We start from the raw sequence: 19,509 nt of genomic DNA, 5'->3' as shown, positions 1-19,509 counted from the left end.
CTTTTATATTACAAACAGTTAGAGAAAATATGAAAAAAAGAATATTAAAAAAAAAGAAAAAAAATAAGTTAATTAGGGACACTATGGAGGAAGGAGAATGAGTCAGAGACCTATAAAATTCACTCAGGCTCTGTGGAATAAACAGCTTCCAATATCTTCTCATTTATTTGGTTTATGGTTGTTGAATATATTATTGATTATAATGAACACTTGAAATATTAATTTGAAAAATATTTTTCATGGATGAAGAATTTGTAAATTTCAAAGAAAAAATTTATTTTGAAGTAAAGTTTATTTTCACTTTGAATTAGGGCTATTCTACATATACCACATTTCTTTGATTTTAAGATGCATTTTTAAACATGTCTAAAATCACAATGTGTCTAAAAATTGGCAGCATTTTGCTTTCTTAGTGGAACATCTGAAATAACAGGACTTTGTATAGACTAGGGCATCTCAGATTCCATAATGTATGAAATGGACAGATGTTACTAGATATCTTAGAAAATTTGAGATATGAATGGTATCGACCAGTTAAGAAGCAGGTTTATTAGACAGGTTGAAAGTTTTTTTTTAAATTCAGATTTTGTCAAATTCCTATATGTATTCTCTGAGAAATTAGACCTCTCATTTCACAATGCTTAAAAGTACAAAGTTTGCACATTGTTTTTTTTTTTTTTTCTGTTTTGAATCTTTCTCCAAATTAAGTCCAGTTGTTTAGCCTAGTTGAATCCTTGTATGAAACAGAATCATACAGAATCCCTTCAGGTAACCCCCTCAAATTGTTGATGTAGAAACCTTTTAGAAATAAAAGGGGGATAGGGATTCATTGCTATTTTCCTTTCTTCCCAAGGAAAAAGCATGCATATTATACTACACTTACTTGTATATATTAATAATTATTTATTTACTGCTAAATATTTAACATTTATATGCATGCAAGAAAGAACATATGTACACAATAAGGTCAAATGTAAAAGAATTTGCAAAATGCAACATAATACAAGGGAAAAACTATGTAATAGAATACAAACCAATCAGAAATCTTGACGGTGAAAAAACATCTGAGTAAAAGTTGAATAATTAACTTCCAATTAGAAAAAATTTAGTTCATTTTACAAATATAAAGTTGCCATTTTGGATACTAAGTATTAATGCTACTTGTATAAGATATGCAAAACATATATGAAGAGCCCATACTTTGGATATCAGTTAATTTCAAGCTTTCTTATTTTACACACAAAAAGCAATGCACATTCCCCAGTGTTACATGTTCTTCAGAAAAGACAGTGGTTTACTGACAATACTAATTTTAAAAACTCATCAAGTATGGCTCTATTAGTTAACATATTAACTTAGCCTGGTGGGCTGCCATCTGTGGGGTTGCACAGAGTCAGACACGACTGAAGTGACTTAGCAGCAGCAGCAGCAATTTTTCAGGGGTGATAAGTCTTAAAAGGAACCAAGCAGAGTAACGTGAAAAATATTTAATGAACATACTATGGCAGATAAAAACTTATACAACATTAAGTTAAATACCAGGCAGTTAACCTACATGCCATTGGCGGAAGTATGAATTAGTGCAATCTTTTTGGAGATAATATTTGTCTATTTACCCAAAGTGAAAATGAACATATGTTTTGATTCAGAGATTCTATCTCTAGAATTTTATACCATACATAGGCACACCTTTAGAAGGATGTGAAGATACGTGTAATGTGTACTTACTGCAGCATTGTTTGTGATACAAATATCAAGAAAGAGCTACAACAGTCATCAGAAGACGACTACTTAAATGAAGTATGGTAGAATCATACATAGTATCACTTACTATTCAGCCATTAAAAGAATATGGTTGATTTTTAAGTGTTGATACAGAAAGATGTTCAAGATAAATTAACTGGAAAAAAGACAAGATGAATAGTATATACACTATAAGCCATTTATCTTAGACATCAAAAAGGATATATATGTAATTGTTGTTGTTTAGTCGCTAAGTCATGTCTGACTCTGTGACGCCATGGACTGTAGCCCACCAGGCTCCTCTGTCCATGGGATTTCTGAGGCAAGAATACTGGAGTGGGTTGCCATTTCCTTCTCCAGGGGATCTTCCCTGGAATTGAACCTGCATCTCCTGCAGTACAGGTGGATTCTTTATTGCCACACCACCAGGGAAGCCCAATATATGTAAAACAACATATTTTATATGCATATGTACATATATGAATATTTGAAGACGTGTGTGTGTAGGAGTGTATGTACATATTACTGAATAGACTAATGAAATAATTGTTAATAATGATTCCACTCATTAATATTTTTTACAGAAGCCATTCTGTTCTATGAGTTTTTGTCATAGACATTTATTTTGTAATAAAAACAAAAGAGCTACAAAGAAGTCAATATTATGCTGCTGTTTACAATAAACAAATGTCATGCTTTTCCCTCAGAGAAAACCCATAAGAAGTAAAATCCTGTATGTCTTTTAAGTCAGTTCTTATTACCGAACCTTTATTTTACATTGCTGCTGCTGCTGCTAAGTAGTGTCCGACTCTGTGTGACCCCATAGACAGCAGCCCACCAGGCTCCCCCGTCCCTGGGGTTCTCCAGGCAAGAACACTGGAGTGGGTTGCCATTTCCTTCTCCAGTGCATGAAAGTGAAAAGTGAAAGTGAAGTCGCTCAGTTGTGTCCGACTCTTAGCGACCCCATGAACTGCAGTCTACCAGGCTCCTCTGTCTGTGGGATTTTCCAGGCCAGAGTACTGGAGTGGGCTGCCATTGCCTTCTCCGTATTTTACATTTACACATGTGTATATATAGGCTTGTTAATATAAGGCACCAACATGTATGCCGATGTACATTCAGATAGTCCTCACAAGAAGAGGCTTCCCAGTTGTAACTAGTAACTTAAACTCAAAGCAGGACTATTTTCTTTTAGTCAGCTTTTTCTATGTCAGACATAGCCTTGGAACTTAATGTTAATAATTTATGTACAATTTTGACTCATAAGTACATCTGAGGTTATTATGAATACTTTGTGCTTGATAGTGATACCTTCTGGTGGTCTTAAAATAAATATTTTTTGAATTAAAACTACTACTTGGGCATTTTGAAAATATATGTAATATGTGCACACTATAGAAGAACCCAAAGACTGGGGTTACATACCAGTAATTGGAGTTCTCTGACTGAAAATTTACTCCACAGATCCACATATCTTGGAGTTATTCCCTTGTACCACCTCAAGGAATTGGGGGCTGTTAAAATGAGAATTTCCAGAAGGTTGGCACAACCTTAAGGCATGTGCCAAGTACTGGTAGATTCCTTTTCAGTGCAAGCCTTAAAAGCTTGGGCTTCCTGGTAGCTCAGCTGGTAAAGAATCTGCCAGCAATGTAGGAGATCGGAGTGCAATCCCTAGATCAGGAAGATCACCTGGAGAACGGTAGGCTACCCACTCCAGTATTCTTGCCTGGAGAATCCCCATGGACAGAGGAGCCTACAGTCTGTGGGGTCGCAAAGAGTCAGATATGACTGGGTGACTAAGCACACAGCACTTAAAAGCTTATCATCCACCTTTGTAATTCTAAACACACAGTATGCTGTGTTTATGAGTATGGCTCTTCAAAGGAGCTTACCTAATCAAAGAACTCCAGTTACCAGTGGGACTTCTTAATTTCCTAGTTTTATTCTAACACAAATATCTCCTTTTCAGAAACTGTGAGCAGTGTCAATCATTCATAAGTCAAAAACATAAGAAATATTTATACTTTTTAATGTGATTATTACAATGTCAAATACATTATGTTTCTTACCCTGAGCTTGCAGTTTTCTTAGCAATTTGGCATCTGTGTTATCTAGAAATTCAGTGCTGCCAACATTTGGAGGCCGACCTTTCCGACGTCTCATCCTGGATTCCTCTCTTGCTCGCTGTCTATCTGGATTTGGTGGTCTTCCTCTACGACCTTCCATTGCCCTGATACGGGGAATGACATCCTCTTCTTTCAAAAGACACCACTGCATTCCCTTTTAATTAACATTTTACAGAAATAATATATTATAAGCAAAATAAACACAAGTGGTCAACATGTCAGAAATAATTCTAGGAAAATTCGCAGATATTTTGAAGTTTATAGAGCTATTACAACATTTAGGGATTTTACTTTTTAAAACAAATTTATGTTTAGAATTATTCATGGACTTGGCATATTTTTTATATTCATAATAAATTCAACTTTAAATACAGGGATTTATATATATATATGTATGAACATATAAATAGATACATATTTAAAAATCACCATTTCTGAACTATAATGACCATAATGTTGGCAGATATTTAAAAATATTAGTTGTGTGATGATACCTCTATGGATTTTTCTCATGGACTATCAGTTAAACCAAACATTAAGCTATCCAAACAACAGATGAAAGCTCTCTTTATAGAAACAATACAGTTAATACATCCAAGAGGGAATCTAAGAGTTAACATGTCAGAATTTTGCAATACTTGATGAATTAATCAAAGTATTGAACTTGAATGGTTGCCAACCACCAAAAAGAAAGACACTAGACAGACATAAGTCTCCTGATGGAGATTCAATTCATCACCTATAAATTAGTCTCGCCCTCTCACAAAGGGAAATCAAATATATATTACACTTAATTACTATAACTTCACAGGAAAAAAAGGGTGAGAAGTATATGTTTAACTACACAGCAAATCCAGTCTAGGAAATTCTACAAACTTCAACAATTTATTCAACAAATAAATTTCAAGAAGTAAAGGAAAAAAAAGTACCAAAAAATCCCAATGTGTAGACCTTATCTAGATATTGATTTAAACAGACAAACTGTTCAGAAAATTATGGCAATTAAAGGACAATTTAATATTTGAACAGTGACTATTATTTGAAATCAAGGAACTACTGTTTTAGAGTGTGATAATGGTACATTTGAGATTTCCCACTGTAAGCCAGCTGATGGAAACACATCTACCAGCATAACGCTAATGTATTATAGGAATAATCCTGTGCAGTGTGTAGATACCATCATTGTCTGGTTTTCATTATCCTTTGTATGTCAATCAAAACAAATATATTATTGTTTGTGATGAGTTGATTTTCTCTTAAAAAACAACACTATTTTACCTTATTTATAGTCCAAATTAATAGGTTCAGATATTAGAAAGGCACCCTTTAAAAATAATCCTAAAATAATTCACTTATTTCTTATTTCTTTTTAAAGAAATAACTCTTCTAGTGTAAAGTTTGAGAAAATGTTTTAAATGTGCCTTTTTTTCTTAAAAAGAATCTCAAATTAGGAATTTAGCTTGAACCACTGTGGGCAATTCTGCAACCAAAAGTAATCAAAAGTTCTTGAGTTATATTTTATGCCATGATACCTAAACTTGGAGCAAGGATTCTAAGAATATCTCACTCAAGAGGTACAAAAAATATAAATACCACTTCTGCTGCCATAATGGATGATGGTTACATCCCACATTTCAATCACTGTGCTTAGTTCCAGACATTTCGATTATATTATGTTTTTTAATCTTCACAACAGTATTATCTAATACAGTGGATTTTATTGTATTTACTTTACAACTGAGAGAATTCAAGCCCACCTGAATAATTTCTTAAGGTATGGAGGCAACAAGGAACCAAACTATGATTTGAACCCAATTCTCTTACTCTAAAACGTGTGCTCTTAACTACCACATGTACTTTTTTAGTTGATGTTACAAAGATGTTATTAAACTTGATAAATGACTGAACCCAATATTCAGTCATTAAAGCACAGCTTAAGATTATGGCAAAGCAGAATTGAGTCAGAAAAAAAATTAATGAATATAGCCCACGTATAAAAAAAATCTATTTTTTTGCATATAGGGTTATCGTTACCATCTTTCTAAATTACATATATATGTGTTAGTATGCTGTAATGTTCTCGAAAGAACACATGTATATTTTCTATGGTGAAACAGATCACCAGCCCAGGAGGGATGCATGAGACAAGTGCTCGGGCCTGGTGCACTGGGAAGACCCAGAGGAATTGGGTGGAGAGGGAGGTGGGAGGGGGGATCGGGATGGGGAATACGTGTAAATCTATGGCTGATTCTTATCAATGTATGACAAAACCCACTGAAATGTTGTGAAGTAATTAGCCTCCAACTAAAAAAAAAAAAAAAAAAATCTATACTAACCCTTCTCAGTAATTTCCAGGTAAAAATAATTTCACAAATTAATTCTGAGGAAAATAAGGATTTATTTTTGCTGAGATTTCAATGCAGTCAACAGAAACAAGAGTTGTACTAGCTCCATTTTCATACCATAAACCACTAAGAAGGAAGCCATGAAACCATTTTTATGTTCACCACAATGGGAAGCTTTTGATTAGTTCAGGTTTTCATTTTTCTATTATGCTGTTAGGCACCAAGGCAGTAAGCATCACATAAATTGAAAAATATAAAAGTGACATTTGTGACACTTGGAAGTAGAAGAGAAAGACTAATAAATGAGTCTGTAAAGGAATCTGCATTCAGTTTTTAAGGTACCTTATTAATAATAAAATCAACTTTTAGCCAAGATTTAAAGGGGTTTGATCTGTTTTCCTGTTTTTATCCAGGTACAATTTTACACTTATGTTTTATTCAGCTTAGTGTCAAAAAAGAAACAGAATATGCTGGTGCCCAAGCTTACCAGACAATATAGTGACATTGTCATTTACATTTTTGCCCTTGACATTTCTAAAGTAAATGCTTTCTAAGGGAGTTGCATATATTGGACTACATATAATGTCTTTTGATTCCTGGATTTTAGAAAATAAGAAATGGATTGTTAGGAATCTGAAGTGTATGATTTAATTCACTGAGTAGCCAAAACTTATTCAACAAAAGAAAATTAAAGTATTACTTTTTTTCTTAGTTTAAGAATAATATTAAAGTTATTTTCATGAGAAAAATAAGAATTTTGTTGGATTTCCATACAACTAATTCATAGTTTAGCATTATGTCTATTTGTGCCTACTTTATGGTGTCAGAGCTTTATATACCATAAACTTTACAGCATAGGGATTCTTAATCTTAATAACAAAGTTTATTAATATCATATACTGAACAGCACTTGAAAGATGTTAAAGAGTAAGAACAGTTACCTATGCGTGGAGATGAGTGTCACCAATTAAAATCAGTTGAGAAAGACATGGTTTGATACAATTGTTTCCACAGTGCTGACTATGCTTTCCAGTTACTCATAGTATGTTACCCTCAAAGACTTAGGACTGTCAAATATCTCCTTTCTACACTTGGATTTATACAGTTGGCTTCCTAGTATAGGCCCTTGCCTAGCCATCAAAAATCCTACCTGGTTGATTAGTGACATAAATCTCCAGACTTTTAGTTTTTTGGTACTGATCTCTCATGTTCTCAGTGTCCATATATGTCCACAGCTATGTTGTACTTACTAGGTGTGACAGTTAACAGCAGAATTGATTAGAATCCTGGTTGTTGACTCGCAATCTTTTGTTCTTATTTGAAAACTAAGTGGGTCGGAGGTGGCCTGCTGCAGGGCTGGAGGCACTGGGTGTAGCAGTGGGTGCATGGGACCTTTTGAAGGAGGTCACCATTATCTTCATTACCTTTGCCATGGTCTGGCCCAAGGTAAATAACAGGGGGAACATAGCCCCGCCCATCAACAGAAAATTGGATTAAAGATTTACTCAGCATGGCCCTGCCCATCAGAACAAGACCCAGTTTCCCTCTCAGTCAGTCTCTCCCATCAGGAAGCTTCCTTAAGCCTCTTATCCTTCACCATCAGAGGTCAGACAGACTGAAAACCACAATCTCAGAAAACTAACCAATCTGATCACATGGACCACAGCCTTGTCTAACTCAATCAAACTATGAGCCATGTTGAGTAGGGCCACCCAAGAAAGATGGGTCACGGTGGAGAGTTCTGACAAAACATGGTCTATTGGAGAAGGGAATGGCAAACCACTTTAGCATTCTTGCCTTGAGAACCCCATGAACAGCATGAAAAGGCAAAAAAAAAAAAAGACACTGAAAGATGAACTCCCCAGGTTGGTAGGTGCCCAATATGCTACTGGAGATCAGTGGAGAACTAACTCCAGAAAGAATAAAGAGATGGAGATAAAGCAAAAACAACACCCAGTTGTGGATGTGACTGGTGATGGAAGCAAAGTCTGATGCTGTGAAGAGCAATATTGCACAGGAACCTGGAGTGTCAGGTCCATGAATCAAGGTAAATTGGAAGTGGTCAAACAGGAGATGGCAAGAGTGAAAATCAACATTTTAGGAAGCAGTGAACTAAAATGGACTGGAATGGGTGAAATTTAACTTAGATGACCATTATATCTATTACTGTGGGTATCTAGCTACTTAGAAGCTATCCCTTAGAAGAAATGGAGTAGCCCTCACAGCCCTCAACAAAGGAGTCCAAAATGCAGTACTTGGATGCAGTGTCAAAAATGACAGAATCTCTGTTCGTTTCCAAGGCAAATCATTCAATATCATAGTAATCCAAGTCTATGCCCCGATCAGTAATGGTAAAGAAGCTGAAGGTGAATGGTTCTATGAAGATCAATAAGACCGTCTAGAACTAACACCGCCAAATGATGTCCTTTTCATTATAGGGGACTGGAATGACAAAGTAGGTAGTCAAGAAATACCTGGAGTAACAGGCACATTTGGCCTTGGAGTACAGAATGAAGCAGGGCAAAGGGTGATAGAGTTTTGCCAAGAAAAAGCACTGGTCATAGCAAACACCCTCTTCCAACAACACAAGAGAAGACTCTACACGTGGACATCACCAGAGGTCAAAACTGAAATCAGATTGATTATATTCTTTGCAGCCAAAATGGAGAAGCTCTATACAGTCAGCAAAAACAAGACTGGGAGCTGACTGTGGCTCAGACCATGAACTGCTTATTGCCAAATTCAGACTTAAATTGAAGAAAGTAGGGAAAACCACTAGACCATTCAGGTATGACTTAAATCAAATCCCATATGATTATCCAGTGGAAGTGACAAATAGATTCAAGGGATTAGATCTGATAGACAGAGTGCCTGAAGAACGATGGACAGAGGTCCATGACACTGAACAGGAGGCAGGGATCAAGACCATCCCCCAAGAAAAAGAAATGCAAAAAGGCAAAATGGATGTCTGAGGATGCCTTACAAATAGCTGAGAAAAGAAGAGAAGCTAAAGGAGAAGGAGAAAAGGAAAGATATACCAATTTGAATGTAGAGCTCCAAAGAATAGCAAAGAGAGATAAGAAAGCCTTCCGCAGTGATCAGTACAAAGAAATAGAGGAAAACAACAGAATGGGAAAGACTAGAGATCTCTTCAAGAAAGTTAGAGATACCAAGGGGACATTTCATGCAAAGATGGGCACAATAAAGGACAGAAATGCCCTAAGAGAAGCAAGAAGATATTAAGAAGAGGTGGCAAGAATACACAGAAGAACTATGCAAAAAAGATCTTCGTGACCCAGATAATCACGATGGTGTGATCACTCACCTAGAGCCAGACATCCTGGAATGCGAAGTTAAGTGGGCCTTAAGAAGCATCACTAAGAACAAAGCTAGTGGAGGTGATGGAATTCCAGCTGAGCTATATTTCAAATCCTAAAAGATGATGCTGTGAAAGTGCTGCACTCAATATGCCAGCAAATTTGGAAAACTCAGCAGTGGCCACAGGACTGGAAAAGGTCAGTTTACATTCCCATCCCAAAGAAAGGACATCTCAAAGAATGCTCAAACTACCGCACAATTGCACTGATCTCACACACTAGCAAAGTAATGTTCAAAATTCTCCAAGACAGGCTTCAACAGTATGTGAACTGTGAACTTCCAGATATTCAAGCTGAATTTAGAAAAGGCAGAGGAACCAGAGATCAAATTGGCAACATCCGTTTGATCACTGAAAAAGCAAGACAGTTCCAGAATAACATCTACTTCTGCTTCATGGACTAAGCCAAAACCTTTGACTGTGTAGATCACCACAAGCTGTGGAAAATTCTTCAAGAGATGGGAATACCAGACCACCTGACCTGCCTCTTGAGAAATCTGTATGCAGGTCAGGAAGGAACAGTTAGAACTGGACATGGAACAGACTGGTTCCATATTGGGAAAGGAGTACGTCAAGGCTGGATATTGTCACCCTGCTTATTTAACTTGTATGTGGAGTACATCATGAGAAATGCTGAGCTGAATGAAGCACAAGCTGGAATCAAGATTGCTGGGAGAAATATCAATAACCTCAGACATGCAGATGGCAGAACCCTTACGGCAGAAAGCGAAGAAGAACTTAAGAGTCTTTGATCAAAGTGAAAGAGGAGAGTGAAAAAGTTGGCTTAAAACTTAACATTCAGAAAACTAACATCATGGCATCCGATCCCATCACTTCATGGCAAATAGATGGGTAAGCAATGGAAACAGTGACAGACTTTATTTTTCTTGGGCTCCAAAATCATTGCAGATGGTGACTGGAGCCATGAAATTAAAAGATCCTTGATCCATGAAAGAAAAGCTATGACCAATCTAGACAGCATATTAAAAAGCAGAGACATTACTTTGCCAATAAAGGTCCGTTTTTCCATTAGTCTTGTATGGGTGTGATATGGACTATAAAGAAAGCTGAGCACCGAAGAATTGATGCTTTTGAACTGTGGTGTTGGAGTAGACTCTTGAGAGTCCCTTACACTGCAAGGAGATCCAACCAGTCCATTTTACAGGAAATCAGTTCTGAATATTCATTTGAAGCTGAAAGCCCAATACTTTGGCCACCCAATGCTAAGAACTGACTCATATGTAAAGACCCTCATGCTGGGAAAGATCGAAGTCAGGAGGAGAAGGGGATGACAGAGGATGAGATGTTTGGATGGCATCATTGACTCAATGGACATGTTTGGGTAAACTCTGGTAGTTGGTGATTGACAGGGAGGCCTGGTGTGCTGCAGTCCACAGGGTTGTAAAGAGTCGGACATGGCTGAGCGACTAAACTGAAGTATTTGAAAAAATTAACAGCATTGCTGTCTTGCCCGTGGCTCTGTGTTGCCCACTTTATTGTGAAGTCTCCCCTTATTCCTTATCAACAAAACCCTGACTGTAGCTGAAGAACATTTTGTTTAGTGTTTTATCTTTCTCAGACAATAAGCTTCTTTAAACCAGTGATCATAACTTCTGTTTCTTTTGTACTCTTCAGTTTCCCTATGTATATTAGTTTTTCCTGAAAGCAAAGCCTTCAAGTTCATTTCTGTACTGATATGTGTTCATACTTTCTTTATGAAAAATCTATTTAGGGAAAAGTTATTTGGGAAAAAAATGCCTGGAACATTAAACATCTGCCAAAATATTAATTTATTAAATAAGAAAAAGGCTCTTTTCAGTATGAATGATATTTCTCTTTTCTCAAGGAAGTAACACATTAAAAAAAAATCTTAAAAAAGTACATCTCAAATAGAGAAAGCAACATGTTTTTCCTAAGTCACTTTTAACTTGATCCTTCTTTGCATATTTTCTTTTCTTTGCTTTTTTGGCCTGAATACAGTAGACATTCATTGACCTTTGCTGGTGAACTTCCTGGTTTAAAAAAATAAACTTAACTGTTATAGTTATGCTTAAATGTTTTGTTTTCTACAATTCACAAAAATACTTTGCAATGTAGATTATCATATATTTCAAAATAATCTTTGCCATTAACATTTTGGAACCATCATATATTTCTAACAAAAATGTGAATATTTTTTACCTTTTTACCTAACAATCGTATTAAGGTAAATAAAAGAAACCCTATTTTATATTTACCAAAATCTGCCTAGCTCAACCTTACTGTCTTTTATTCTGACACTCAAAAACAAAATAAAAAATGAAAACAATCACAGACATTAGGTCCAACCAATCCTTAGAATTTGATGGAGAAGTCTACAAGAAATATATTTACCGTATTGCCTTTTCGAAGGAGTTTCACTGGCTAAAATAGTTAAAACAATTTCATAAAGAAGGTAGCCAGGCTATTGTATCATGTGACTATAAAGAGTTTATGGTTCATTTTATTTCATGTAATCTATAATCCTTAAAATCATGATTTTTATAGAAACTGGTAGGAAGTGTTTGGTATCTAAAATCAGTAGATACTAACAAGTAGCCAGTTTTACAAATCTCTCACCACTTGTAGACTGAAATAAAACTGATAATGGATAGATTAACCCCCCCCCCCACCCCCCCCCCACACTCCAATTTCTTGTGTCAACCCTTTCTTATTTAATTAACGGCTTCTCTTTTTAATTTTAAAAAGGTAATCATTAGATTGTTGTCATTTAAGGATGAATTTACTAAATTTCAATAAATATGAACTCTCATGGTGTTGTTGTTTAGTCGCTAAATATCCAACCCTTTTGCAACCCCATGAAATGTAGCCCACCAGGCTCCTCTGTCCATGGGATTCTCAGGCAAGAATATTGGAGTGGGTTGCCATTTCCTTCTCCGGGGGATCTTCCTGACCCAGGGATTAGACCCGTGTCTCCTGCATTGGCAGACAGATTCTTTATCACTAAGCCACCAGGGAAGCCCCATGAACTCTCAAGACCTCTCGTTTTACTGTACGATACACAATGAATCAATACTTTCAAAAAAGTTTGCTGTTAATAAATATATGTATAATCATTGTCTTAAGCTCAGAAATACTTTGTCAAAATAATTAACATAAAATAACTCTGCTTCTCTATTGCAGATATTATTGTCTAACAAAAATTATCATTTCCTAAATTTCATCTGCAAAACATAGAGTACCACTGCTGCAAGTTTTTGAAATATCTTGAACAAAATTAGAACTTATAGAACTGCTGTTGCAGTTGCTTTTTGGTTTTGGTAGGTTTAAGAGAAAAAATATGATGGAAGAAATATATTTTCCAATGCAAATATTTTATTAGGAGAGTGATTAAGAATACTGATGAATCTATAAATATAGCATTACATTTGTAATCAAACACCCAAAATAAATATATGTAGCTTGGAAAACTGTAGCAGTAACATTTAAAATCATTGTGTAAAATTTCCATGTATTTGGAAAACTGAATGCTTAGCTTTTCTGGATTATATGGGTAGATGTAATTAGTTTTAAATAGGAAATTGTTTTTCCCATTATAGATGCAACACAAGCAAATTTTAGGAATTATGAAACATGTAAGAACACAGGTAAAAATAAGATCCACTGTACCACCAACCATTACATCCATTATTAAATTTTTGACACATTTCCTTTCAGTCTTTCAATATGCATAGTTTTATTTTTCAATTTACGTACACCATCAGACCATTTATACAATTTGTATAAAGGCTGACCTATTATAAACATATACAGATCATCACTATTTGAAAAGTGTCTTTGTCTCAAATTATATTTTATATCTTCTACAAAATTTAAGCCAATCAAAATTATTGCACATTAAGATACTTTAACAAAGATATGCAATCTTTATTCATTTTCACAGAAAATTACTATATAATTATATACATTTCTAATTAACCATATGCTTATACATATTGATCATACACTAAAAATGTATGTTTCTTTAACTACACGCATCTCTAATGAAGTAAACTTATTTTGATTACTTACCTTTAATAATTGTTCTCTAAAAGTATCCTGAAATAAAACCAACTTATATTTTTTTAAGTTGAGAGAAGTATTCTCAAAATTGCTAATATTTTCCCTTAGCAGGCTGCTGAAATGTTGGCAGCTTAACGTAGTCTCAATCTAATAATTCATCATATTTCCTTGATTGGAACTGATCCCTCAATAAGACAATATGCTTTGGAAAACACTGATTATGTTTAATAAAAAGTGAATGGATGTCAAAGAACATTCTGCTCTGCCTAATAAGGCTTCATAGATTGAGTCTAATTACCACTGATAACAAAACTAAAGTCCTTTATGTACTGGACAGCAATTAGCCTTCCTCTCTAGAATAAAATTCTATTTAACTTAAAAACATAAAGATATCATTGGCATATTTAAATGAGATAAAGTTATATTAACATGAATGAAAAGGTTAAAAAATGGGAATTTTTAAATAAAATCATTATTGCCTTCTAATGTGTGTGACTTAAAAACTATTCTGCTATATACGAAGTGTATAAAATAACGCTGTAGTTCACTAAAATTCTAAGAATCTGGTAAGTTACACAGATTTTTAAGTTGAAAAAAGAAAAATCCTAGAATATATTTCTATAAACAAGTTAAACCTCAGATGAATTTGTTTTGGCATTTTAGAATTACTAGTAAAGAAACAAGTGGATGTGGACATAACTTGTTTCATAAAAAGTCGTGGATGACAATGGAAAATAGGTTACACAATGAATGTAAAAGATCACTTGTCAGAAATCTTGAGTTCAGTTAGGTTTCTACCTGGTTAAGACTGTGTAATCTTGGAAAACTCCCTTAATCTTTGAGCTCTCAAAATGAATGAATCTCTTAAAGAATTAGGAAGTAATTTTCTACTTCTACAACTATAAAATAAAGGGTAAGATAGTATGGAGAAACTTGCCCATTCATAATAGAAAATATTCATCACTAGAAGAAAATCTTTCTGGGCATTTTAGTGGGAAAAAAGAAAAGTTCAATCAAGAAGGAAAATACCAACTTCAGTTGGCTGAGCATTTTAACCCTTTAAAACATTTTCATCCATATGATTTCATTTTAACTTCATCATCATCCTATGAGGCAGAAGGAAAATTATGATTGTCTCTATTCTGCAGATAAAGAAACTGAAGTAAAAGAGGGCATGATTTTGTTGTTTGAAATCATAAAACTATTTCATGGATTAACAAGAATCTAGATCTCCTCACTCCATAACTAGGACTTCTTTCAATGGAGCTAATAGAGGGAATAATAAGCACATGTAGCTGAATCTAAGTATGGAATAAAGGCAAATCATTAAAGGAAACACAGGAAATGAGGTTTTAGTGGTAAGTTCTTTGTGGTGATTGGTGAGGTTATGTACTTAACCCTTAAATTCAAAGAGAGCTGTGGTGATATTTTCATAAATGTGTATAATTATTTAAAAATTCAATTTCTGCAAAAAGGAGAAATTTCATTCATCCACTATTGTGGAATTCCCCCTAACGCCATCAATAATTATCACACTTGTGACAATGGATCATGTAGTATGGCATAATAAAATGGATAAGTTCCTCCCCAAAACTAAGGCATATCTATCCTCTCTTAGACTGACTTTATAACAATTTTTTCCTATTCAAATTTTTTTTATTGTTTACCTTTCAGGGAACTAATGTTTTCCTATATTTCTCATGAACATGCAGATAAGTCTATACCTGTATAAACTATCAAAATTAATGACAGAATTAACAAATGAGAAAAAGTTTACTTAAATTTGAAAAAAAAAAGTCAAAGCTCGTTATTGAAACACAGTATATTGAGGCCTTGTGAGTGTCTACCACAAAGTTATATGTATAGCTATAAGAATTAACTAACAAAAGGCAATGTTCTAGAGTGTAGTGAAATTTACTTCATTTAGGTTATGTTACTACTTTTTGGTTCAAAGACTGTACTTTTTAAAAAGTGGATACCTGCGGTCCATCTCTGGCTTCATAGAAGTCACCCACTCTTATTTTTGCACTGAAGCTGAAATTGTCCCTTGAGATATCCATTATTCCATTTCTGCTGAGATACTGAAAAAATCACATATTTTTCCACTTCAGGTTTTAATAATTACAACCCAGCTTTGATGTATAGCTATCTTCAGGACACTATGGTTTTGTATACTCTATTAAAGGGCTATGGATTTAACAGGAGATCAATTTAGGTTAAGCACATTCATTAGTTTCACACGAGAGAATATTTTTTGTTAAAGAACTTTGAGAAAGGAGTGTACTTTTTTCCCATAAGCAAGCTTAATAGGCACCAAATGTGTATTATTTGGTGAAAAGTATGTACCTTTATTACTTCAGGGTACTGCCTAAGTTTCTTTCCACATGGAGCATAATATGCTACTTCTCCTTGAAGGCGCCCTCCAAAGTTTCTTATTCTTGTCTCTCTCTGCCAGCTACACATAATAGAAATGAGGGTTATAACATACTTAGTTTTAAGACAACGTTTAAAAATAAAAATTAAAAAAATTTAAGAACACATGCTCTTTTTACAAGACAAAATATACAAAGAAAAATATAAACAGCCAGCCATACAATACAGATACATTTACTATTAAAATAATGGAGATTTTTACTAAGTAATTCAACTAAAGTTAATCAAATTCAGTTTACAAATATTAAATATTAAAATTTTAAGAAATCACACTGGCATGACTTTGGGTATTTGGACATGTTCAGTAATGTGTCAGGGTGTATTGAATTTATATTTGAAAAGCTTTAAATGAGAAGAATAGAGCAAACTTGGCTCTCTGCTCTTTGGGGATCACGAACTTGCAGTGTGAAAATTCTCAGTTCCTATTCACCCATTTAAGCCAAACTCTGCTCAAATCTTTCAATTTTACCTACAGTGGTTTTTACCATCCTTTAAATCTTCACAACTTCTGACACTCTTAACTGTGTCCCTGCTCTTTGCTGAATGATTTGCTCTTGCAACTTTTTCAATCACATTCCCACCTGGATGCCTATGATCCCATCCCAGCTCTACCATACCTAAACCCAGCAGTTAGGCTTAATTTTGGTTTTCTGATATATCAACCTCAGATATATCAGCTTTGCTCTTCTGCTTTAATAAATACTATGCAGTATATTCACTTCTGTTAGTAACAGTAGAGAATGAGAAATCAAAACATGCATAAATATGTGAGGCAAAAGCATAAAGATAAATCTTATTTTGCATACCCATATTCCAAAGGAATACGCAGTTCACGTTCATCTGTTACTCTTCTCCTTTTGGAAGTGCCTTCAAGAAAATTCAACCAGTTAACATAAAAGATTAGTTTATATATATATGAAAAATTTTTGATAGTTTTGAAACTTTTCTTCGAATAATGTGTCTTAATGACTTGAATTATTTAGTGTATTTCTACAGTTTGTACACTATTTTTAGATTATTTTAAAAAAAAACACTGTATAAAGTAGAGGGTTTTTTTTTTCCTTTGGTCTGTATGACATAATAGCTAGTATTTATTTTTCTCTAATGAAAAGACGATGAAAGTAAAAAGGTAAAGCTTTCCTCTCATCTTGTTATTAAGGAAATGGCTAAAGAAGTACGAGGAAAATAGCAGATAGAGGTTTCAGGAAACTACGTACAGTTGTTTTCTTTGAAAATATGAGTTTTAAAATGTTGAAAAATTTCAACAGTTGGATCATACATTTAAAAATAATATAACTTCTATAGCCATATAAATCCATAGTCAAAAGCACTTTAATTAAAGTACAAAGAATAGGATTATAATTATATGGAAAATTTTTCATGACAAAGATCAAGCTTCACCAATAAAAATGGATACATCTTAAATAAGTTGGATATCATATTGGTTCATGGCAAATGAAAACAAAACTAGGAATTTTCAAGAAAAGAGTGACATGTGTAAAACAATATATTATTTTACAATACATGCTTATATTTTCTTAGTTATTGAATTGAGAATAGAGATTAATTTGAGAGTAATAATGCAAAACTTTTTAAAGAAGACTCTAATAGTTTATAAAAGATCAAATAGGAAAAAAGATATAGCATGTTAATAAAATACTACTACTACTCACTAATACAAATGACATTGGCTATGTGTTGGGCAGACATGCAATTGTATCTTAAGAAAAAAAGTGAGCTCATTTTTGTAAATTACCAAAAAAAAAAAAAAAAGTCCAACTGTCGGTCAAATTCTAAATTCTAGAAGTATAAACTGAACATAAAAACAGGAGAGTATTTAAACTCAAGAGCTGCCATCAATCAGGTTTTTAAATTGGAAGCACAGAGAAAAAAATGCTAGTGAGTCATATCCTTTGAAAATACACACTGACCTTTCTTAGCCAACCTAAAATCTAGCCCTTGACTCCAATGAGATCATCCCCAGAACACTGTATAAATAAGAATTCTTGTTATGGTTTGATTTCTACTTCACAATAATAAAAATAAAGTGTAGGTACCAGAGTGTGGACTTGAAGTAAGTGTGGAAGAAGGTGTGCCAAGAAAAGCAGGTGACTGGGATTCAGAACATAAGGCAGCAGGAGCAGAGCCTGGGGCTTTTGCTATGTGGAGGTTACGAGGTGTTGAGTGAGCTGTGAGACTGATGGAAGGGCTTTTGACAGAGGAAGCTGTTTTATTCAGTTTCATTGAAGTTTTCTCTCCTTCAGTATCACTATCTGATTCATCTTGGTCTTTATCATCATCATCATCATCTTCTGATCCTTCTGTATCTGATTCTGAATTACTATCTGATTCTGGGAAGTAAAAGAAGCATTTGTATATTATAACTAGATAATCACCAACAGTTTGCAGTTTGTATCTAAATGGAATAGTTCAGGAATCAGCATTTGTGACTGAGAACTCAAATGAGCAACTTTCCTGAAGAGTAAATGTAAAAATTACTATCTTAAAAGCTACTTGAGCACAAGGTATGTAGGCCATATATCCTTAAAATTCTTCATTAAAGTAACTGTTTTACTCAAATCATAAAACTTGAATCATAAAACAGTTCTTCTCACATGACACTATTCATATGATGAGTTTTCAAAATTATTTTCAATTTAATAAAGATAGAGGAAACAGAATTTTATTATGTAAATCAATAGATGTCAATAATCTGAGAGTACACAAGGTTCAGTATGCAGAAGAGAACTCCGGAACTATCATCATCCGTTCTTCTGGGTTTTGAGGCAAAAAAAAACAATTTTGGTGGAGAGATACTTGGCTTTGGGGCTGCAGTTATTCTACTTGTCAAGCTTCTCAGGCTTCACAAAAGACAGTATTACAGAAAAAACTGTGGGGAATAATTTAATGATTTAATAATTTAAGTTTGTGCTAGCAATGTAGTCCTATAAATTTGCATCTACTCCTATAGATATGGAAAATCTAATTACACAAATGATACTAGGCCTGTGTTTTAATGGCTCCCAGAACAACAGCTTCTGTGGAATTGTGTTTTGTGTAGTACTAGCTACCCACATCCAAGTTCATTATAAAAGTTACCTTTGAAAGCTATTAATACTATGTATCATGCAAAGTTGTATTTATGGGAACCCTAGGAAAATATATTATTAGGAAAAGTTGTTCTTACCCTGAGCAAGTAGGTTGTTTTTACCTTATAGATATTTTTAAAATTGTATAATTGACTATATTTTCCTACTTATATTGGTAGATAGAAAATTTAAAATTGGATACGTGGCTGACCAGGAACAAATTCAAAAACTTTTATAATATGTATCTCATCTTTGTATTTAAATTTTAAACTATCTTATATTTTATATTTTCAATCTTCTGTGGAACAAGAAAGAGAGTTAAAGGGAAATAAAACAAGAAATTAAAAAAAAAAAAG

The 19,509-nt window shown here is 34.0% G+C and overlaps 1 protein-coding gene across 18 annotated transcripts in view; it reads right to left on the bottom strand.

Annotated features, from left to right (window-relative positions):
* The window catches only part of BAZ2B (bromodomain adjacent to zinc finger domain 2B), a 400,154-nt gene that overhangs the window by 93,186 nt on the left and 287,459 nt on the right, over positions 1-19,509 (bottom strand). For 12 of the 18 annotated variants that reach the window (XM_043894803.1, XM_043894804.1, XM_043894812.1 and 9 more), the window contains 5 exons: positions 18,122-18,415; positions 16,871-16,931; positions 15,978-16,086; positions 15,611-15,712; positions 3,813-4,023 (listed from right to left, as the gene is read on the bottom strand). In XM_043894803.1, the coding sequence (XP_043750738.1) occupies positions 3,813-4,023; positions 15,611-15,712; positions 15,978-16,086; positions 16,871-16,931; positions 18,122-18,415 (777 nt within the window). The remainder of the gene's footprint in view (positions 1-3,812; positions 4,024-15,610; positions 15,713-15,977; positions 16,087-16,870; positions 16,932-18,121; positions 18,416-19,509) is intronic. The other 6 variants (XM_043894818.1, XM_043894819.1, XM_043894811.1 and 3 more) reach the window with 3 other exon arrangements.

This window comes from Cervus elaphus, chromosome 33, assembly GCF_910594005.1.
Source record: "Cervus elaphus chromosome 33, mCerEla1.1, whole genome shotgun sequence".
Lineage (NCBI taxonomy): Eukaryota > Metazoa > Chordata > Mammalia > Artiodactyla > Cervidae > Cervus > Cervus elaphus.
This window is presented reverse-complemented; position numbering and strand designations above follow the sequence as displayed.